This window comes from Scomber scombrus, chromosome 5 (assembly GCF_963691925.1).
Source record: "Scomber scombrus chromosome 5, fScoSco1.1, whole genome shotgun sequence".
NCBI classification, from domain to species: Eukaryota; Metazoa; Chordata; class Actinopteri; order Scombriformes; family Scombridae; genus Scomber; species Scomber scombrus.
In genome coordinates, this window is record NC_084974.1 from 22,043,141 (window position 1) to 22,067,125 (window position 23,985).

Below are 23,985 nucleotides of genomic sequence, written 5' to 3' on the forward strand. Positions count from 1 at the left end.
ACTGTGATCTTGGAAAGAATTGTGCAAATCAAACGTCCAGAGCCTCAAAAGAAGAAGGAACTGAAAAGGGTGTACTCTGAAGAGTCGAATGTTAACTGGCAGACTTAACCCCCTCTTTGGCAGGCCTCCGGCCCTTCAGGATGGGTAAGGCCAAAGCAAGCAGGCAGTCAGAGGGAATAAGGGAGCGGAAGACTGGTGGCTCCCTCCATGAAAATGAGGATGGCACAGTGGTCTCACCAGGAAGCTGAAGGCACCAGAAGAACCAGGAGCAGTGCTGTCCATGTTAGGCTCCGCGGCAGGCGGTGCACTGAGCACTGGTGGCTTTTTGCTCGAACACCTAAGAGAAGGGAGCGAGGGGGTGGGGTGGGTGGGAGGGTGGATATTTAATGCTGATGAAAACAAAGATGCTTAAAAAAAGTTCAATAACTGCATTAATTTTTAATAGTAAATAATTCCATTGATCTTTTTATTGAATTGATGACGAGGACGAAAACAGCATTCCAGTGTCCTGCAAATTTGGCTGGTCATGTCCAAAGACGCCTGAGCAGTGGAGCAAGAGGAGCAAATGCATCCCCATTATTTAATTAGGGGGAGAATAGTTTGGTTTTGCTACCCCACTTTCTGTCTTTCTGATTAAAGTCCTCGCAATCAAGTGATTATATTTAAGCAGCCTATATCAATGATCATTTTACTATTTTCAGCAACTGACAAAAGCAAGTAATTAAAAAATAAAATCACATATTTTTGGACAACCCTTTGAGTTACTTTAGTCGAACCCATTTCTGATCATTTGCTACAGTATGCTGTGGCTATCAGTCAGGAATCTGACTGTTTACAAAGGTGACAAACATGCCATTTAGCTTAACTGCGATCATCGCTGACTGAAAACAGAACATAGCAATGATGTATTGAATGAACCTGCTTGGCCCACTGACTCCAGCCTAACTTTGTATTAGCTAAAAGTAGGTTTGAAATGTCGCGGAAATGCCAAACCAATCTGCGAGTGAGCTGCCAACTCAAATGCAATTGATGCACTTGACACGCTATGACGTCACACCTTGATATTCTCACACAGTGAAAATCAAACTCATAACTGATAATAATAAGAGACCCTGCTTCGCCACAACTAGCTCAGATCAGTTCAACTCTGAGCTCAGCACATACAGGTTAGGTAAGGCTGTTTCTCTGGTGGAGCAGGGTTGGATGTGATGATAAACATTTTGGACAGGAGGAAGCCTACTCCAGGAGCAGTTTGGGAAACACTGACCCAGAAAAACAGTAGAGGAAGGCAGTTGGACAAAGTTATAAGGCTCTTCATTTCTATTGCTGACAGGCATCACAGTAGTGAACAACAGCCACAATCTTGCATCAAATGGTATGGGTTTAACATTATTTTAACCAGGTTTAATTATCCAAATCATACTGTGATGAGCTGTAAGGCTATTCCATTTCAAGATAGCGTAGTAGATTGCAACCTGCTACCATTAAAAAAATAAAAATAATTATATGTATGTATATATATATATAGTTGCATATATTATATATACATTTATATACCTTTCTTGATGAATTTTTGGTTTTAGGGTTAGGGTTAGGGGGTTAAATTTGTTTTAAATTACATCTTTGTTCTAGGGGAGGGTTTCCAGACCCCCCTCCCCCACTCCCCGCCAATTATGTATTTCTTCAAGTTTTCTCCCCAATTTAAGAACACAACCAGGCATCCAAGGTCACGTCGCACTGAGAACTGCAAACGTTCTCTTCATCCTGTTGCTCAGAAGTTAATTGGCTGTGCAAGAGTAGGAAGGTTTGTGTGAGCGAGGTAATTAAAACAGTATTAGCTAAAGAAAACTTGGCTCGCACAACAGCTGTGGCGACTCAATTAAGGGAGGGAACATAAGATCGCTACAAAGAGAAAATGGCTTGTGTATTGAGACTGGATTTCTGAGGTCGTGTAATGCAGTGTGTGGCTATGCGGCTGGGGAGGCGACTATCTAGCTTAAAGCTTACCAGAGGAGGTGACAACTCGAACTTGGGAGCTGACTGCTCCCTCTCCCCCTTCGCTGAGGGCACGCACCTCAATGATATACGTGCCTCCCTCTGGCAGTGAGAGCATGGTGGAAGGGTTAATGGTCCTTGTCACCTGGTTGTGGCCTCTGCCCTCCTGTCTGAGTAACACCTGCAGAACATGTGCAAATAGCCGCTTGGTTTACACTTTTCATACCATGAAAAACGACATTTTAAACTTGCTCCAATTCCTTTTTTTTTCTTAAAACAGTGTTAAGGTGGTGAAGTAAAAGTCCTGTTCGTTTCATGCATAGACAGTGTTACATGAGCTGTAGTATGAGTATGAGTAGAGTACTTCCTTGGCTTGAATGGGCATAAAATTCTCCCATTTGAATCAACACTAAAAAGGATGAGCAGCTGTGGAAATATCCAGTCATTTAAATTATATGCCAAAGACAATTCCTACCGATTTCTCACCAGCCCCCAATAAATAAAATATATGAAAGTCAAATCACTGAGTTTAATTACGCTTCAAAGAGACCTTATGATACATTCAGCAGTTTAGAGTGGTTCACTTTCGGATTCTGAGTCAATGAATTTGAAATTAATTAAATTCATCAACTTTTATGTCATGGTTTGTTTCTAACTGCAACAATAAACGTTTCTGTATTTGGTAGACCTGATTTGCCCCTCTCACTGGGTTCTTCTCCATGTTAACAGTAGCTGAAATTCATGGGTGTTGGTTAGGAATGTTTGTCATACCAATTGACAGAAAGAAGCATCATTTCTCAGAAACCAAGTTGAAATATTTAAAACGAAAGGCCATAATATTCACCTATAATATTGTTATTTTCTAGAGGTAAAACATGATTCCCTGTGTCTTAAGATTATGAATTTGAAGAAACAGGACATTAGGAAGAGGTCATTACCATGTACCCGATGACATCAGATTCATTGTCTTTTGCCTTCACTGGGTCCCAGCTTAAAGACACGTTATTACCCTCTTGAATCCACATGAGGTTGGTTGGAGGCTGTGCAGGAGCTAAGAAGAGAACAAAGAATTCCAGATGATCAAACTTTCTGACAAACTATAAACAGATTAGGTCAATTATTACACTTTTTACAAGGGGATTTAGAGGGAACATAACAGGTAGCCCCTATTCCATATACAGTATTACATGATTAGTGTCAGTGCTGTACTCACGAGCTTTTCTGGTCTTGGCTGTGACAGCAGCGCTTGCAGGACCCTGGCCAATGCTGTTGAATCCCTTTACTGTGATGAGATACAGACTGTTGCCCTCTAGTCCTGTCAAGACCATTGATGTTTCGTTTCTTACAGTTCTTTGTTTTTGCCCAGACTCTTCCTGCTCTGCGTCTTTCCAGTAGCTGACCTGTTAACACAAAAGAATGACTTGGGACACTATGCATGCTTCTGCAAATGCATAAATGCGAGTGTGCACAGAAACGCACACATGCACACGCAAACACTGTACAAAAACCTCATATGCCCTTGGTCTTCCGGGGCCAGGGTTGGGTGGCTTCCAAGTGACCCTTATTTCCGATGAAGAAATGCTGTAAGCTTTCACATCAGATGGTGCCTCCCTCGGCTCTGTGAACACACAGAGTGGTGATCATTTTGAAATGCAGGGAGCTCTTCCTTGTGTACTTTTTAAATCCATGCAACCACAAATATTAACTCACCCCCCTCAGCAGAGTGGATGATGACAACTTTGCTGAAAGGCCCATCCCCTTTATTGTTGTACACTCCAACCTTCACTTCAAATGGGGTAAGGGGAGGGAAGGTCTCATCTCTGTACTTGTATGTTGTAGAGTCAGCTGAAGTAACCATCTTCTCTTTCCAGCCTCTGGTTCCGTTGGCACGAAATGCAACAATATACCCAAAGCCCTCACCATTTTGGAACTCCTCAGACACAGGCTGAAAATATTGCAAAGATATAAAACATCATCCAAGAGCTCTAAAACGGTTTACCAGCACATATAATCTGTAACTGAAGGGGCATTATTTGCACATTCTCTCATTTAAACAGATTCTTTGGTGCAAGCAAGCTTTCCAATTTAAAAAAAAAGAAAGACTTTTGCCTCTATGGCAGTCCTGTATAACCAGTTGTCAATGTCCTACCCATTTACTGTAACTGTCTGCCAGTGTTAATAAAGATGCAGTCAATCTTGAGTAATGGAAACAAATCATATCTGGCTCAGTTGTGCCCATTATGTAGCTATTTATCTTTCCATGTCTGACAGCAGGATTTTTGGGACACAGGTTTTGTTCGATGGCTTCCCTGCTTATCTACGGTTTTCCTGAAGCGGTGGAACTGGGAGCTGTCTTCCACAGCTGCTCCACACTTAATCAAATGTAATGCCAATTTATTAAGTGCGCTAAAATTTAATTAAAATATGAGCTGCAGGGATTAAATCTTTGGCTAAATTTAATAAATGACAAACACCTGTACACCTGTTTTTGGCAACAAGTCCGTCGCTCCCGCTGTAATGTGTTGATTTGCATAGGCTTCAAAGTAATATTGTCCCCTAAAGGCATCACCCAAATTAGCTATCTAGTCTACAGAGGGAATAGTGGTGGATCGAGATGTAGTTCACATTTCATTGAACAATGACTACTCACCATGACTGCCTAATTAGAGGGATGGTCAGTGAAAATGAATTAGCTTTCATCAAAGTTATTATCAGAGCTGGCAAAGCATAGATTTAAAGCAATGCCAAAGAATACGAGACTTAAAAAAAGCAGCATGAGTAAATTAGATAGTTAAAGGACCAGTGTGGTGAAGTTGCAAGATTGGTTGTGAAAACCCGAATGGCCCTTTCTAGAGTCTGTGTTTGGTTTGTCTGTTCTGGGCTACTGTAGAAACATGGCAGCGCAACATGGCGAGCTCTATGGAAGAGGACCCGCTCCCTATGTAGATATGAAGAGCTAATTCTAAGGTAACGGACATACAACAATTCTTATTTTCATGGGATTATACACTAATTAAACATACTTATGAATATTACATTCCATTTCTGCCAAGTATGTGTCACTAGATGCCACTAAATTGTACACACTGCACCTTTTACTCTAGAAACATAATTTTCTGAGTTTGGAAATTGAGATAGTCACAGAAAAGTGTGGAGACAGTGTTAGAGGGCTGATATAACTGAGGTAAGTCTTGTGGATGAAATTGTGGGGCGTGCTGGGCTCACTGATGGTGACTGTGGGGGCATCACTAATGGTCCTCCCAATAGCTGCCACAGAAAAAGCAGTCTCTCACCGTCGACTCTAATGAGACGCCTGAATGAAGCTGCAGAGACTGTTTAGTCATTCATCCTGCTTAATAACCCTGCCCACCATGACCGTCCAGGCTCTGACAACTCTCCACAGATGATTGGAGAGGCAGAACTGCCATGCGCTCACATGCCTTGACTGCCAAAAAGGGCTAACATTCTTGCCCCGTCTCCTTTAATATCCATCTCCATTGATCATCGATGTACTCCTGATTTATTTCCAAAAGCATTTAGCAGAAACGAGAAGAAAGAGAGCAGAGCTATAACGACTTAAAATACCAAGTGCCAAAAGGAGGACACTGAATCTAAGTGGAGCGCAGCATTGTCCTGTGACACTCTTGAAAACTGACAGATGTATTGATGAGTGACCAATTCTTGTACCCCACAGTGGGCAGAGAGGAGACATCATTTTTAAGATGGGCTTCAATTCACTATTGTACACTCACTCACTTTGTATAATTCAAATATCCCTTGATTATTCTTCCAACATGGGGTCCTTTATTTATTAATAAGCAGGCTGTCATTAGTTATACTAGCCAAGCTAATCACGTTCTTGAGTTATAAATAGGAAATGGTCCACCAAACAGCATCCCATCTGGAATGGACATTATCCCCCATAATGTGCCACTGAGGTGCACTTCTCCTCTTGTGAAGGTTATCTTCCCAGTGGCAGTTGGGCTTCCATACTTAATAACTACAAGAATAACTGTCAATTGATTCCACATCTGTTCACTGTTCCCTTGTTAATATATCCTTCAACTGATCTCAATTGCAAATTCTCGGCTTTGCTCATAGTAATTCTGTACATGCTGTGCCCTGAACCTGGCTGAGAGCCAAGCTGTCCACTTGGTAATAGATCAGACTTGGTTGCTGTGAGATAGATTGCATTTTCTATAACTATTGTCAAGATTGAGATTACAAACAGATATTCATAAACATCACTGGATTTATTGAGAATGACTCTGATATTCAAGGTTAATCATCATTGTGTCTGTGTGGTGGGACTGAATTTAAAATTCACTACATCTTAATCATTTGCCCGGTGGATGGAGCTTTGTGTAATACAGGACCCAGGTGGCCTTCTTCGAGCTTTGTCAGCAAATGTTGCAACTGTGGCTAAGATCTGCCCTCAAACTCCAAGACCCTGAACACATTTCCAACAAAATAAAGCGGGAAGCTCTTTGAAATGCATTGAGCTGTGATCTTGAGGTTATGCTTTTGTTAATGATAAAGCTGGAGTCATTCCCTGCTGGTAATGACAACCTGAACACAAACAACACACATGCTGTATAAATTGAGAATGAGAAGAGCCGGTGAAAAACACTTTAACATTCTGTGTGTGTGCTGGAAATACCAGTCTGTAAACATCACACATAATCCATTTATCAGTAAATAGTTATTGTTTCAAGTAAATTTGCTTTGGTAAAGTCATATTATTCAAACATATTTTTACATTCATTTGAATAGGCTTTATGTATTATAGTAATACTTATTATTATATTGTATTCTTTGCTGGTGCCATGACTCCATTCCCCTGTGACCAATAATGTTTAATCTTTCTTATCTCATATACTGTAGGTGCTTCTTATTACAATAACCACTTCAGCCTCTGGTATTGTGGAAAACAATATTGCCCCAGTAGGCTGAAGCATTTACCCCTTTGGTTTACTCTTTCATTGGAACAGTTTAAGCCTCTCTTCTAGGCTCAACCTGCTCCAAACCTCCGGTATGGGGTTCAGATTTGGTGAAAGCAATTAAGAGGAAACCATGTAGAGAACTGCAGCATTGGACCTCCCCTCTTTTCCCTCTCAAATTGAAAAAAGATCACTTTGCCCTCACTTGAGCCCCCTTACAACTCAGACTCCCTCCCTCCTAAGGTACAGGTAGCTGTGAAGACAGTAACCTCCACCTCTGTGTTATCCCCACTGGATGTAATGTGAATCTTTTTCCTCTTTCTCTATCAGACAGGTCAAGGCTTCCTGGAGTTAAGTGCATTCACACATGATTTTTTTTTCATTTTTTCTACAGCTATGGTGCTGACCAGTTTATCTGCTGAAAAGCACTGGTATAGTACTGGTGCTATACTATTTAACTACTGAGTATGCACTCCTCTTTTAACTTGCTGTAAAAGCCCAGAATTGGTTAACTTAGACTTAGAACAATCATTCAACAACACATTAGAACTTGCAAGTGAATTCTGACTGAAGCCAACTTCAATCACATCATGCATACTTGAAGAAGTCTCAAACACAAAGCTCTGCTAAGATAATCATTTTTTTCTAGTTCTACATGTCCTTTGGAACTTGAAATCCTTGACTCTGACCTGATACACTGCATATGGACAATTATATATGGACTTTTTGTCCATAGTAACATTTTAGTGTTGGGAGTAATTGCTGACTTGGGTTGTTTGGTGTTGATGAGATGCTGATGAAAAGAAACACTGTTGTTGTAGAGCTGAGATAATTGGATAAAACAGCAACAATATAAATGTGAAAACGCCAGTGTAAAAACTAAAAAATTTTCATTAGATTTTCATTAAATTAAAAAAAAGCTACTTAATACAATCAATACATCAATAACATTTCGACTAGATTTTCCCATTTAAAATCAGCAATCCACTCTAAGTAACACACCTGCACACCACTGTATGTCCCCTTGGGTGGGAAGACCCACAAAACACAGAGTGTTTAGCAAAAAAAATGTATGAGCTTTCATCGTAAGGATAGAAGTTGTCTGAGCTCCGGTGTTGATTATCTCCTATGCTTAACTCTGTTCTCTTAATACTCCAGCAAATCCCTCAATACATCTGTCGTCTTCCATTTTAAGTACATCTCCAGACTCTTGTCAACATTCTCTAACTTGAGCTGTTGAAACTTTCCTTTATGTTTTAATTAGATCCCACTTTGATGGTTCTGGGAATAGGACGGCAAGCAAACGCAGCTCCCAAGCCCATACTGAGCAACTCTGCAGCTATACTCTTCACATCTCACCTCAAGTGAATGCAACTGACTGTATACTAATGTGATCATCTGTATACCTTAAAATCATTAGACCATTTGTTTCAAGCTTAGGAACCAGAAGGACTAGCGTCGTCCATCAACCATGTTTTATCCTTCTTAATAATGTCTGACAAGTATTCCCAAGCAACAAAGAGTGAATGTTTTTAATGAATGGCACACACAGTACCAACGTCAACATGATTATTAAGTCACATTCACATGCAGGATTTATAACGTGGTGACAGTTAAATTCGTAAGGGAACAATGGAAAAGCAGAAGTTCCAGTATGGAAGTTTCTAGTGAACCCAGTTTCAGTGGGCTTGTTTCATTTGGATTATAACAGTGAATCTCAACCTGCGGGTTTAAAAACCTTCTAAGCAGCGGGTGGGTGCTGATAAATGAAATCTGAATCCCCCCCTAGCCCCCCACCTTAACATAAGGATTTATCATCACATTTTTATCTTTATGAGCTAATACTTTCTCAAGTTAAATGATGAATATTTACACCCTATAGGTTTCTTCCCATATTTAATCATGCAAAATATCCTAAAAATAATCATCATTCTGTGGTTTTATGCCTGGGGTTTTCAGCACTGCAGGAACTGCTTTGTTTCACAGAGTAACAAGCTGAAAAGGCTGGGAAACACCGGTATACACGATCAAGATGTGCATTTAAAAAACAATGAACTCATAAATCACATGCTGAGATATTAGCAAGTATGTTTAGTATGTTGGTGGGGTTTATATTTATTATCAAATATCCAATTACATATACTATTTACATACACATTCTTTTTTATTTCATATTTTTCTTCTTCTTCTTCTATAATGATATTCAAGACAGTTATCTGAACAAGCATCTTAAGCACAGCCAAATGTTGAGCTAATCTATTAACTGAAATCACATTGATTTTGCATTTTAATGAGAGAACAGACGATAACATTTCACATTCAAAATGTTCAAATTATGCTGAAAACTTTAGCGAACTCTGAATAATAAATATAATTGGAATCTGAGTTCCAGTGTAATTCATGCATGACCTGCATTTATTAACTAACTAAACTGTGTCTATTCAAACAAAATCTAAGTTTGCTAAACTGAAGCAACCAGACCAACTGTGACATTTGTGTTTTTGCAAATGTGTTATCACGCTTGTGCTACAAAAAGAGGTTGGCAGAGGACGTACCTCCCAAGAGATGACCAGTTCATGCCTGCGGCCATTTCCTCCACTAACGTTTGCTGGTGCCACTGACGGGACTGTGTGAGACAGAAAGGTTAACACTGCATCACAGGCTCACTTCAATGTGTTTTTTAAAACTGTGGAAAAGATGACAATATTAAATATTTTTCAGATAGCATGTTCTTTAAGACCAAAGACTCCATTTTAAATCACATACATTTGTGTGATTTCAATTTAGATAATTGAAAAGTTTGGCATGATTAAAATGTTCTTGTCAACAGATTATAATTGAACACAAAATAGTTTTAACATCCTCAGAAAATTAAAAAAACCCTTTCGGTTTTAATTAAATGTTAGTGCCTTCATTAAAAACCTGTCGATCAATTTAAAAGTGATAGTAGGAACCATTGCTGTGTTTAAGATCATTTGGATCTCAGATTGTACCTTTAATGCATTATCACAACTGTGCGTAGATACAGTAATTAGTCTGTTAATCACGCTGAAGAAACAGGAAAATTAAATAAGCCACTTCGAAATGACCAATGACCTTTGTAATTTTAACATTTTATAGATGAGAAACGAGCCGTTAGTGAAGCAGCACGCTCGATACAGACTGTCTCAGTGAATTTTTGCTCACCATAAAAAGTGTATTCTGCTGTGTCTTTGCCTAAGGGCATTATAGGGGCTGACTGCTTTAGCTGAAACACTAAACTTGTTAAAATTCATGTAAGCAGCTTATTTTCAACTTCTTGCCCAATTAAAACTGAGTATATTAACAATTAGAATATAACATGGTCATGAAATGGCGTGCGGGGCATCAGCTACGCTCTATAGCCATAACAAATCATCAGCTGGAATTTGCACTCAGTTTATTGTATGATAAGTTCTTGGACTATGGGTGATTGCCTCTGTCTATCACAATATGACTTAAATGTGGTACATATTGAGCGTTGATAAGTGGCAGAGAGGATTTACCTGCTTCTTTAGTCCTAACGCCTCTTGAAGGAGCACTTGGATCTCCAGTCCCGATGGCGTTGCTGGCCACCACTCTGAACTCATATTCCACCCAGGGGTTGAGCTCCACAGCCATGGCTGACTCCATTTCCCCTGTGACAGGTTCTGGGTCTGCATACAAGAGAGTTGCTTGTCTTTTTATTTATTCAGGACAATCAACACTGTAATTCTGTTAAACACAGGTATACAGACAGACATACGCTGCATTCCCTAAGTACAGAACAGAGGCATATTTGTTTTGTTGCCTACCGTAATAACTTTTGTTTTTTTACTGTTTTGGCTCTATTGTTCTACTCATTCAAACAGAAATGAAACAATGACTTTGAGGTTTAAGAGTCTTACGTGTTTTAGAGGGTTCTTACATCCACATTTAGTGAGCCTTGTGGAAATAATAGACCTTTAAATATACATTCCCTCAAATTTAAGGGCAATGCAGCAAGAAAATTATTCTAAATATGCAGACAAGACAACAAGTCCTTTTTTTTTGTTAATTGCTAAACAGTTGAATCTTGTTGATGAGCTTGGTCAGTCACTTGACCTTAATCAACCAACTGATCACGTATTTCTTTGCTGAATACCAGATGAAAGCAAAAACACCTGGAAACACTAAATAAGTTGAAGACAGCTGCAGTGCAGGCCCAGCAGAGCATCGCCAGGGAAGATATCAAATGTCTGCTGATGTCTGTGGGATGTAGCCTGTCATTAACAGTGATGACTTCAGGATTTTGTTAACTTGTCAAATTACTTTCTGTTCCCTGAAGTGGGGGATGATGTAAAAAACTGTAATAATTCCCACACTATACTTGTGTGTACAAGTTGAAAGTTGACACCTCATTGCCATTGTTTCAAATCTAATCCACTGTTCTGGTGTGCAGAGCCAAAAAATATACCATTGTTTTAGTTCTAATGGACTGCACAGTGTTACACATTTCCTCCGCATTTTATTATGCCTTGGCGTATTTTTACAACAGCTGGTGATGTCATAGAATTTAGTTGAGATCTGATTTCAATCAATTTTCACAGTTTCGGAAGAAGACTTACAGAGATAAGTATTTGTAAATCACATCCTGAAACAAACAAAACACAAAAAATCCCCCAAAACAAAAAAACAATCTATCTGGTTTTATGAATTACCAGGATTACAAGCAAGTAACACAATTAATCTAGTTTCTTTGGGTTGCCATAATCAAGCTTTGTCAATATTGATCCTGCAACAACAAACAAACATTGACTGAGAGCATATCCGTGTCACAAATGAAGCAGAGGTCTCTCTATGCTAACTAAGGGAACATTTCAGTGAAGCAGTGGAGCTTGCATTCTTATCATCCAAAGCAGCGCACAATGAGACCACTCTGGTGAGCAAGCTGCTCTTCAAACATGAGCTGATAAATCTGTTTGCGAGGGAGCTAAAAGCCCAATCCCCTTTATTCTAATCTTAACAAGCTGCACACTGACAAAACATCACAGAGTCCTAATTGTGCTTTATCGAATTAAACGTAGTTGAACAGACATGATGTGAGAGGAATGTATACAAAGTATGATTTATATGTCTATGGGGATGAATCATTATCACACCTTAAACTATTTTTAGCTATTATTATCTCATGCTATATTAAGATGGATTACACACAATGCTTAGCATGTCTTCACCCTTTAATGCTAAATTATAGTAATTGATGGCTTTTCTGTCAAGGTAAAGAAGAAAAGTGGATAATTCATTTTTGACAGTGAAAGTGCATTTTCACTAAATGAGCATTGATAAGTCTTATGATTCAAGCCCAAAAGGTTAATTCCCCACTAACCGCTGATATGACACTGAATTAAATTCAAGCCAGTGACATTTGATATAGGCTCAAATTACTTTCTGCTAAGCTCTTCTGAACAACAGCCAAGTTTAAAATGAAAACGATAGCTGAAAAGGGAACTTGCAAGTCAACTTGTTAAACAGGCATCTGAGAACAAAGTGTTGATCAGAGCTTGGTCCAGTGCAAGAGTGTAAGATGCTCCATCAATTCTTTTCTGGATGAGATTTGAAGTCAAATGTAATTCTCACTTTGTTATCCCATTTTTGCAGTGAAAAAGTCAATGTTTTTCTCAAATGTATTAATAGTTTTTATTATCAAAATGGAGAAAAAGGTCTTCTGATAATTCTGGGGAATTATCAGAAATGCTCCCCTTCATCTAAGCCGGCTGAGGGTGGAGGGGTGTATCGGTGTCTGTGTTTGATTGACAATAGCTGGCCTACAAGTCACAGGCAGCCAGCGTGTAGTTAGCAGCGGTATTGAAGAGTAAGCCAGACTACATCAGCATCTAAACACACTGTCTGACATTTGCAGGTACAACAGCTAATTAGCTATCTAGCCTGCAAGCTGACGTTGGCTATGCACATTCTCCTGGAGGGTATTTGTTTAGTTGCTTGTTCAAGAAGCTGAAATGCAGGACAAGATGTGTGTTCATGTTTTTTATTTATTAATTTGGATCCCCATTAGCCACTACCAAGGTAGCAACTACTCTTCCTGGGGTCCACGTTTGTAAATTACATAAGAAAGAGACTTTTAGCAGATGTGCTAATGTGGGTTGTTGTTCATAGTCTTTGGCTCTTATGTTGTTGTGTAGCAAGATGCTGTCTAGCTGAGCGGGACCGCCTGCTATGCCGATGATAGAAAACTGATGTTGCTGCTTTTGCAAAGATTTGGTTGTATGAAAACAAGTTCTTCATCAATGCAGACTGACAACTAAAGGTATTGCACTGGATTAATGCAAAGATAGCGAGAGCAATCACAAAACCAAAAATATATAAAATATACATTTCCCCATTTTGCTTTCAGATTTTATTTACAGATAGATATGTATGCTGTAGCAGATCAGTATTTATCCAATTCTAGTCATATAAAAGTAACCTCACGAGAATTTTTAATGATGTCTCTTGAAAACAGTAACCTTGGTCTAGTTGGGCTAATTTACCATCTTTGGACATGACTTTGGGCAGGATTAAGGCCTTTGTATATTGCCCCACATTAACCTCCTCGATCTAGAGGATGCAATTTTCTCCTTATTGATTACCTGTTTTGACAGTTTGCCAGCCTAATGAAAATGGGCTGCGGGCTTGTAAATTATAGGTGCTGATAGGGCTGTGGTTGTCCAGGCCACGAGTCCAGGAAAGGGTGGCTGTGGTATCTGTGATCTCCTCCACTATCACCACTCCAGGGGGTCCGGGCGGGCCTAGTGGAAAAACGGTTAAGAGACAGCAGATAAATTACAGGTTTGAACAGCTGAACCACTGATGCTTCAGAAATGACAAGACAGAAGGGAAAAGCAAAAATAATTTCTTCTCGTGTTCGAATCAATTCAGAGCCGTCCCATATAGTGACGTATTCATCATGCATTGTTGCTATTAGATACACTAATAGATGCAGCCATGCAAGCATTAAAAAGGATGTGCAGCTGTGTGCATATGGTGACAACATAAATTCCCTGTTGTAATCTTTGCTCAAACAAACAACAGACAGGAACACAACATTCGAAACTGAACCAGGATTCAGGCTGACACAGATCTGCTGCCAAGGATTTCATGCTGATAAAGGGATATTGAAGCTTTTTTTTCTGGGGGTTTGGAGGCAGTTTGCCAGTTCTGCTGAGAATGACTGGTAGACCTTCCTGTGTTTTAGTACAGCTGAACATATGTTTACCTCGGTCTTCAGAAGTAAATGTAATCTGCAAGTGCAGCAAACGTCTAAGGACTCTAGGGGGAACAGCTGTAAATGAAAAGCTGGCAGCTGGTATTCTCTATGAAAACCAATGTACTGTGTCCCCAGCAAGTGCCCATTAGAAGGTTGCACTGAATGGTGCATTTGCATTTCAGGACATTGATATGCATTTTGTGTCACTACAGGAAAAGCGCCCTCTTTTTAGAGTGCCCAACACAATGGCATAATACCTTTTCTGCCTAAGTGCAAAATGTTAAATAACAATAATTATATACATCACACTATAGACTGGAACTGGGTGATTTGACTGAAATCAAAATAAACAATATTAATTTAAAAATAGTTTCTGATTCATTATAAAATTAAATGGCAAAGCACATAAAATATTAAATTGAAAAAAAAATGTTTGTTCCACAGCTATTCCATCAAATTTCTTTGTAAAACAACAACAAATGTTTCATTTCAATTTGCTTGGTATCATTAATTTGAACATCAGAATATAATGTAAGTAAAAAAGGTGTAAGGTGTTATATACCTTACTTACACACCGTATAAACCCTCATAACACAAAAACAATTATGTTAAATTATCTTAAGCAAAACTAAACATAATTCAGTTTTCACTGGAAGTCTGGTCCTTATAAAATTTAATTAATCTCCAATCAAAAGAAATCCTAAAGTAAACATGTATCTGATCACACAGAAACAGACCAGAAGCTGCTCGGACAATAAATGTTATGTGACATGATCAGCAACAATCAGAAACAGCCACAGAATTTGATCACTAGACATTTCAGCCAATCTGCTGAACAGCACACGCTTGCATAAACCTGTTCTTGCATACGGACCGTCTGGCCAACCAGACTCACAGTGACCATAAAAAATTAGTCAAGATGGTCAAATGGGGGCAATAATGCGGAAATGGTCATTTTGTGACTTCTCCAGCAAAACCACATTTCTAATGTCTGATGTAATTAACCAACTTCCCACAGCAGCTGTACTGGTGACAAATAGGCCAATATCCTAGATTTACAGAAAACATGCAGGAAATGATTTCACAGTGTTGCTAACAGCTTTGAATCACCCCTCAAAAAACTGCTCATTGTCATAGTGTCCATTCATTGTGAGAATAATTCTTATTAAGGATATGTGGTTCAGTTCAAGGGGGAGTGAGTCACTGCCTCCAGTATAAAATGTACAAGACGTCACAGTGCACTGGTGCACTGACAGATAACAAGCTCACCTCTAACAAGAAGTTCAGCCTCTGCAAATACAGTGTCGGCACTGGTCTGGGCTCGGCACCCATATTTCCCAGCATGCTTTAACAAAATGCTCCGGATCATAAGATCCACCGTCGAAGACTGCTGCAATTGGGAAAGGAAAGAATAAAAAAAAGTTAGGTATTAAGCAAGCCTTAATGTGCTTGACAAAAAAACTGTGACTCCTTTACATCTTGTAGCGGCTCATGTGGCTTGAGAGATTCCTGTTTAATTCAGGTGCTTGCTTGCTGCTACATTCTTCAGCTGCCTGTATTTTCTCTCTGTTGAAATGAGAAATGCCTAAGGCAAGACTGGGAATAATTCAAGGTCTACAGGCAGCTGTTTAGCACGAAACCTGATTAAAATTACAAACCATGCATCAGCCAGGAATCTGTTGTGCCTGTAAAGGATTGTCACTGCAAATACTTTATCCCCAGAGCATTGGTAGTAGTGGAGGAAACATCAGGACAGATTTTAATATCCACTGTTAAAGAAATAATGACATAAACATGACTCCCTCATCTATTGCAAAAGTTGTTTTTAACTTAATTTTATGGTTTAGCCACTGATGATTCCTTTCTTTTGTAAAAGACAAACTATAAATATTTATATGTTAAGCAATAAACAAGCCTCACCGGTTGTTTGCAAATATTTATTGTTATATGTTATAAATATCTAGTATAGGGTCCATGGTAACAGGAGACATATCAGAATTGTCTTTGTTGTTTAATAATAACAAATCTAAAGAGGCATATACATAGAAAAAGGGCAAACAGAGACATTTTTTTTAATTAGGTAATAATAATAATAATAATTTATCTGTATAAGTGACATTCAGCTCTGTGGTGTTAATTTACAGTAACATTTCTTTTCTAATATTTCCTGCATTTGATTCTGTTTTGTGAACTGGTTACCACAGACAACTCATATGAACTAATTAATGTGGTATATCTCACAACAATATGCACAATACATAATGGTGGGTACTATTCATTTGCAAATGCTGTGCTGTATATGATCCCCTTGTGTACCAACTGTTTAACCAGGGAGAAATTACAACTGGAAACAAGGAACAAATAAAACAGGGAAGTCAGAATGGGTCAAGCACAAAGAAAACAAGGTTCAAGGATGAAAGTGAAATGACAACGTTAACAGTGCCACCTTGAAGATTAAATGCATTTTGATTAGGGGTGTGATGATACACTCAGCTCACGAGATGAGACGAGACACGATATTGGGTTCACCAGATCGAGACGAGATTTTAACACTATTTTTAAGAAAACTTCAATGAGGAAATACATGACTGTTCTTTTATTTGAAATTCACAAAATGGAAATAATGCAGGTGCATTTTGAAATGTTTTAACTAATCATCTTGTAATGAATCACTTCAGTTCTACTTTCTAAATATATAATTATCATATGCAGTATGCAGCACTGTAAAAGGTTTCCCCATATAGATAGACATGTTATAGATAAATCATTTTGGTATTTATGGAAATAACAACCATAAATACAAAAGTTAGATACAATCACAAATACCAAAAAGTAAATTGTAGAGAGTAGAAACAATTCATATATATATATAAATATAAATTAATCCAATCCAATTATCTCAAATTATAACATATTGCTAATAAAAAACACACAAAAATAAAAGTAAATTGCACAAATCCTGTATCACATAAATACACAAGTAGAACAACATATAAATTGTGTTATAATTTGGTAGTGTGACTCATTTTACTTTTTGCATCATTAGGGTCCCATAGCTGCTCTAGATTCCCTGCTCCTCCTACCTCAGTCTCTCAGTGTAGAGACCTGCGTTAACCTGCTCCTCTCCTCTCCTACTATTGACTGAGATCTTCTCTGCAGGTAGAAGCTGTTAGTTCACCAACTAGAACGAGGACACCCACTGTAACAAGGTTAATGATACACATGTGAAATTATAAAAAGAAGATATGACGTGCAAATGAGCGATAGAAAACCGATCTTTTTTTTTGTGGTTTTTTTGGTGCGCCCCTTAATTATAGCTTTGCGAGACAAGATTTACTTTGACGAGAAATATCGTCACAGTTTAGTCTTGCGAGATCTCGTCACACCCCTAATTTTGATTGTATTTTGTTATTGCTTGGAGGATTTACATTTCTTCCCCGGAGAGTCTTTAACCCTGTATCCTTTGGTACAATGAGGCTTTCACAATTCAAGAGCGACGTACTTATTATGTACTTTATGTAATAAAGTAAATCTATTCTATTCTAGTAAATCTATGTAGGTTATACATCCATTCACTTGTTGGGCATGGATCTGTAACCTTGTTTTTACAAAGCCATACTCTAGGAATGATTAAATTACATCTTTACAATGGTTCATTTTAAGTATAATTTTTGTCGTCATTAATTTCCTTAATATGTTTCATTATCAATTGAGAGTTGACCATTTCACAAACCTTATTGCCTTTTAAAATCTGTGACTCTCAAAACACAAATCTATCTTATTTGTGTTTTCATTTTTTCAGGAAGATACAACCCATTGTTGCAATTCAAAACAAGAGACTGGAGTTTATATACTGTACATGATTTTGTGATTCAATGCAGGACTTTCATGACACCGGTGTGATCAATGGCAGAACTGATGCAATGACTACTAGTACTACTAATAGTTAGATGAAAAGTGTGTATGGATATAATAATAATGAACTTAAATAGGTTGATCCACAAGATCAACATATTAGGCCAAGGGGGCAATAATAATAAATAATAAATACAAATAAATAAGAATAAACACCAGACATCTGTTTACACTAAACAGATGAACAATTATATAGACAGGCAGACAGATGGACAAACAGACAGACAGGTAGGAAGGACCATAACCAGTTTGATAAATGCACTCTTACTTTTGCTCTTACTCTCGCTCTTACTGTTTGGATGTATTCAAAGTGGCCGCCATCTTGCTGGAAGTTGATTGGTCTCTGGTTAAGGAACCACTGGAAAGCCACATCCAGCGACGTGTCGTGTGTCGCCTTGCAGCTCAGCACCACGCTCTCCCCCACAGTCACCTCCACTCGGCTCGGGCTAAGATCCACACGCATGGCCTCTGGAAGCACAAAGCTGCTGCACTGTCACCTCAGGCTAACCCAGAGCTAGTGTCAAGCAGCTGCATTTGACTGTGACATCGCCGCCAGACCGATCATGAGTACCCAACCCTAACTTTGGTAAAAAACACTCACCTTTCTCACATATCCTGCTTTGCTCTGATCTGACTGTGTGCAGTGCATCTATGAGACAGAGGCCTTTCCTCTGTTTAACGTGTGTCCTTGTAATATGATTCTTGAATGTGAGAGCCCTTGTTCACGGTTGAGCAAGCACAATGAATTTCCTGGCACCCGAGCAAAGGTGCGTGGGTGGTAGGGTGGGGGGATGACATTGGGGAGTGTTTACTGGTGGCCGACTTGTGCTAATTTGGCAGAAAATAACGGCCCCCAGGGCATCACTTACCTTTTACCCACAGTATGGCAGTCATCTCTGCCGAGCCCAACTGATTCTCTGCCCGGCACACATAGTTCCCCTCATCCGCTCGGCTGGAGTTAACAATTCTCAGAGTGTTGTTCCGTAACAACATAATCCTGTGAGAAAGGACACAAAAATCAATACGTATGAGAGGCAAATTCACGTACGAACAGTTGCACTACAAGTTCAGGCATGAGGTTATATGTTCATGGTTGTGTCGAGTTATAAGAATAGCGATATTCACTGGGGATGAGAACAGAAGAGTTAAAATAAACAGATAGCACAGATATTCTTGAAATAATCACCCACCAGAGATTTCCCGTGAAAAATATAAAATTAAAGTCTGTTTGCAGTTAACAACTTTTATCACAGATTCGAAGGACAAAAAGCGTTTGACAGTAAATTGTTTGTGTTACAAAAAAACTCAAAGGACTGAAGGCTGTGAAGTCAAGAACAGTGTTTGTATTTATTGTGTAACCTACTAAAAAGGGAACATGAAAATGAACCCTTTTCAGTTAATATCAAGCAACAATTGAAATATGTTAATGAATCTAATTTGCAGATAACAGTAAGTGGCCCTATCTTGAAGAAGATTAAAACACAGAGGATATTGAAGATACAAATTAAGATAATGGGGGACAATTTTTCAGTAAAGGCAACAAAAAAAAGCTTGACTTTAATGTACAGTCTTGATGTCATAAACAAAGAGACAGTAATCATTTGATTTTTCACTGTGGGTAGAGTGATGCACTAGATTTGCTTTTGAAAGAACACAATAGGCTGCCTTATTTCAGTGTAATTTAAAATTAAACAAAGGATTATTTCAGGAGAAAATTTCAGGAGAAAATTACACATCATAAAAAAAAAACAATGTTATGAGACTTTGTTCCTCTGCATTGCACAGAGTGTTCACGAATCCACCTGACAAACCTGTAGTATCTCTGCATTCAATGAATTTGAACCAAAAGCTGTCAAAATGAGATGTGCACATTGGCAAGCTGTCCTCTTGAGAAACACAAATGTAATAGAGAGGAAAAACACATTGGTAAACACTGTGTCTGTATTCATAAATAGCCCCTTATCCAGTTGAAGGACACTAGCAATATGGTATTAACATTTTGCTTTGACTTGTAAATAACAGCTGGACAATTAAGTGGTTGACAGATAATATAAGGATATAACTGTATCCAACAACACTACAAGCAGGTGTGTGAGCAGCTGGCTTCAGTGCAGGAATCAAGTAAAAGTATAGTATTGTAAATGATATTGAGCCACTGCTCTCCCCTCAGTGTCTGTTGTCCAGCCTTCTTCATTCAAAATGTAGTTTTTATATGACAATTTATGAATTATGAGTATTTAGTAGAAGATTCAAACAATTGGAAAGATGGGCATGTGATGTATTCTTATCTTTTAATTGAATTCATAATGTTCGGCATTTATATTAACACTAAGCTCTTTCATCACTGGCCAGGTGATTGAAATTGGCAAAACAAAACTCATGAAGGCGTGACAAAATCTTGCCACACAATTCAGAAGCAATCTGCAGCCAGGATACATTTTCCAAATTAGGGAGGAAATTCACATCCGACAAGGACAACTGATGCAGAGAGGACAAGATCGGGACTGTTGGGTATTCAGAATATGCAAATCAGTTCAACCATAGGAAATAAAAAGATCACAGCAACCTACAGAGCAAATATCTTTTTGATTATCTAAAGCAAGGTTTCTGTGGTGAAATCAAATAGACTGTCACAGAGTACAATACTTATTTACATATGAAATCTGCAAGCTGTAATACATTTTAAAACATTCAAAAAATTTTTTAATGAAAATGACCGAATTATGCTTTTTTTTTTTTTGTCTGAATCTAAAACAAAGAAGATGTGGGTTTCAATTGAGTCTGCCACGTATTTTCAAACTAATGGGATTAATACTTTCTATTTAAGAGACAAAAGCCTTGAACATTAGCGGAAATCCATGTTAATTACAAACCTTCATTAAGTCAGCACAGCTGTCAATGCCAGATAAACGTGAAGCTGTTTCGATTCCTCCCGTTATTCCAAGAATAGAACGCCTGTCCGTCCATAAACTCCTTACTTTACAATAGCTAATGTCAGAAAATCCTTTGAAGAGTCACCCTGGCCAAGATCTAAAACACACAGCTGGTCTTGCTTATTTTGGCTTTTTTCAGATAAAAATCACCCTTTCACAAGATCGATCTACAGTTGAGCAGTGACCCCCCTTAAGCGCAGTGTGTTATCTAGTTCATTAATTCACTTTAGTACTGTTAAGTTGCAACAAACATCCTATTAGTGTGTCAAACTCTAATTGGATTTTAGTTTTTGATAAAAAAACACTGTGTACAGCTGCTCAAGAGGAATCTGTTTGAGAGGTTACAATTACTGATTGCATAAATTCTTTGAGATTATGAAGAAAATGAACCACATACATACAGTATGTAATGCCAACACTTTAGAGTGAATGATAAATTACTCCGAGGGTGAAGATTAACTAACTGCTTCGCCAATTTTTTTTGTTAACAATTTTCTGCTCTCTTAAGACGCGACTTCATCAGCAGTCAGATAAAAACGAAATCAAGGTGTTGAAGAGGTATGAATCTCCCTATGGTGTACGCCAACAACACTGGAAAATAGATTAGCAAGAGTTTGACAAATACCTCAAAGGGTTTATCAGATTCAGAGAAGCTTGGGTCATTAATCACCATTTTAGAGCAAAAAACTCACTAACCTATCCCCATCCATCAACTCTACTTAAGTTCTCTTTAATAGAAAACAGACATCCGAAATTAACTCTAGGGGAATTTTTTGAAAAAATTACTTTTTGCAGATTTGCACCAACCTCTGAAATTACAACTTTAAACTAATTCCTGGATACTGTTCTAGTCCACCTGTTAGAGGCTCTAAGATTTGTCGCTGCCTGTTTGAAAGGAGTGACACACTGAGGATCTGATTATCAACTGGCTGCCCTTGCTGCCAAGGCTGTTGAACAGACTGCTGAATCTTGGCTGATAAACAAAAGCCCTGTTCTCTCACTCAAAACGTGGGATGCTCAGCAGTGACTGATAATTTCAGTGGTGTCGCTCAGTTTGATTGATGGACCCTCGCCCCGCTCCGCCCCCTCTAGGTGCAACTGAGAGATGTTTCTCATAAAAAATGATGCATCAAACTGCATGTGAATTCCAAATGCAATTGTACGGTCTAAATTGTCAGCATCCCTGAGAAGGAGGTGTGGTTGACGATGGCTCTCCGGAGCTTTACAAGTACCTAAGGTGTTTTATTTTAGCAGTGACACTTAATTTCAGCTATAGTAATGAAACCAAGATGTGTTACAACAAGACAACTCCTTTAGGGCCTGAGCCGGAATGATAACACTTGAATTTATGCAACTCAACGCGAAACTGTGATGAAAAACAATATAAAGATATGAAGGGAGACAAACTTTTCATGACTTCATACATATTTTACAGGGCAATTAGCTTGCTGTCAAAATATTCTATTATCTAAACTGTGCAAAAAATCTGATACTATTTATAACACAGAGCAGTAAACACAGTTAATCTGCCACTGTCTGCAAAGGAAATGTACACAATCAATCCTAGTGAAAACAGCGTGAAGGATTCCTTTCTAAAAGGTACTTTAAGGGTTTCATTTCAGACATTGGATCCCTACCAGCTCTGAGCTCTCACAGGCTGCATGTAAAAGGAGAATTTCCTCACACATATCAATAACTCAATGTATTTTTTATAATTTAAAATTACAATGAATTCTCACTGACATGTCAAAAAAGAGATATCCAGTAGTGCTTTTTGCTTGTGAAGTGTGATCTGCTGTACCTTTTATTTGGCTGTATCCTTCTGTCTCCTCTCTTCCATGTTATCCGAGGTTTGGGTGATGCTCTGGGTTTGCATTCTAATGATACATCTTTTCCAAGTGTGGCAATGACTCGTATGGGATTGGGGACAAAGACGGGTGCTGATGCTGTGAACAAAAACAAACATTTTAGGATGTATTGAAAAAAAGCAACCCAAAAAACACTTTAATCAACTAACTTTTTTTTGTCACACAAACTGCCAAAAACTAAAACAATGCAGTTTTGTATAAAATGTGAGCAGCTGCTTCGAGCACAGCGCCAAACAGAAGCTAATTGTGTGCTACCTGTTCAACAGGAATTGAGATCAACAATGGGATTCTCATCTAACTCTGCGTATGCTGAATTCGAAAGTGACATCTGTTTACGAGCATGACTTGACTAGCTTATTTCTGTGACTTTGTTTTGGAGGCTTTCTGCCCCCTAGTGGTAAAAACCTTCTTAATACAGTTAAAATCAGTGTGGCTGCTAAACAATAATGCAATTACAAACATAAGAATTGTTCGACCTCTTCAACTGTGGCATGTCAAAGTAATTAATCAAAAAATGCTAGAGGGTTTAGACTGACACATCATGACTCAAAATGCTGCTCGAACAAAACACTAATTTAATTCAAATTAATGACTAGATTTTCCACATTAAGTATTATAAAGTATGCCATATAGACAATACTGTACATGGTCTTAAATATGCTCTTATTTACCACACTTGGTCTGAATTCTGTGCTAATTTAGTATCCACTATTACTACATGAATATGCACTGTGTTGTGTAGCCTAACTAATTACTGAATCATTACCATGATGACATGGTTGGATAATTTGTACAGCTTTTATGAAAACTGTTTTAAATCAGGTTGCCTGAGTGAATAATAAATACATTATGTAAACATTTTTAACAATTATGGCTTGCTCAAGAGATTGAATTAAGCAGTAAATTTGATGTGGTAGTGGCTATAGGACTAAATTACACATCAAGGCCATCTACTGGCTGCAAGGCTTTGCCAGCTGTGATTATTCAAATCCTGAATGATGCTTTATAGGTGACATTATACACAATGACAATTCAATCCCATCTGTAGCTACAGGCTGACCCCTCTCCCTGTAACACTTGTGTCTTTGAGC

General features: G+C 38.4%; 1 protein-coding gene across 1 annotated transcript in view; it reads right to left on the reverse strand.

Moving 5' to 3' along the window:
- Positions 1-233: 233 nt before the first annotated feature.
- cntn5 (contactin 5) overlaps positions 234-23,985 on the reverse strand; it is a 63,178-nt gene continuing 39,426 nt past the window's right edge. The window contains exons 10-22 of the mRNA XM_062419452.1: positions 22,828-22,972; positions 18,963-19,090; positions 18,386-18,561; positions 15,448-15,568; positions 13,562-13,720; positions 10,460-10,609; positions 9,491-9,561; positions 3,706-3,940; positions 3,504-3,613; positions 3,209-3,395; positions 2,934-3,046; positions 2,008-2,176; positions 234-337 (exon numbers count right to left, since the gene is read on the reverse strand). Of these exons, the coding sequence (XP_062275436.1) occupies positions 234-337; positions 2,008-2,176; positions 2,934-3,046; positions 3,209-3,395; positions 3,504-3,613; positions 3,706-3,940; positions 9,491-9,561; positions 10,460-10,609; positions 13,562-13,720; positions 15,448-15,568; positions 18,386-18,561; positions 18,963-19,090; positions 22,828-22,972 (1,868 nt within the window). The remainder of the gene's footprint in view (positions 338-2,007; positions 2,177-2,933; positions 3,047-3,208; positions 3,396-3,503; positions 3,614-3,705; positions 3,941-9,490; positions 9,562-10,459; positions 10,610-13,561; positions 13,721-15,447; positions 15,569-18,385; positions 18,562-18,962; positions 19,091-22,827; positions 22,973-23,985) is intronic.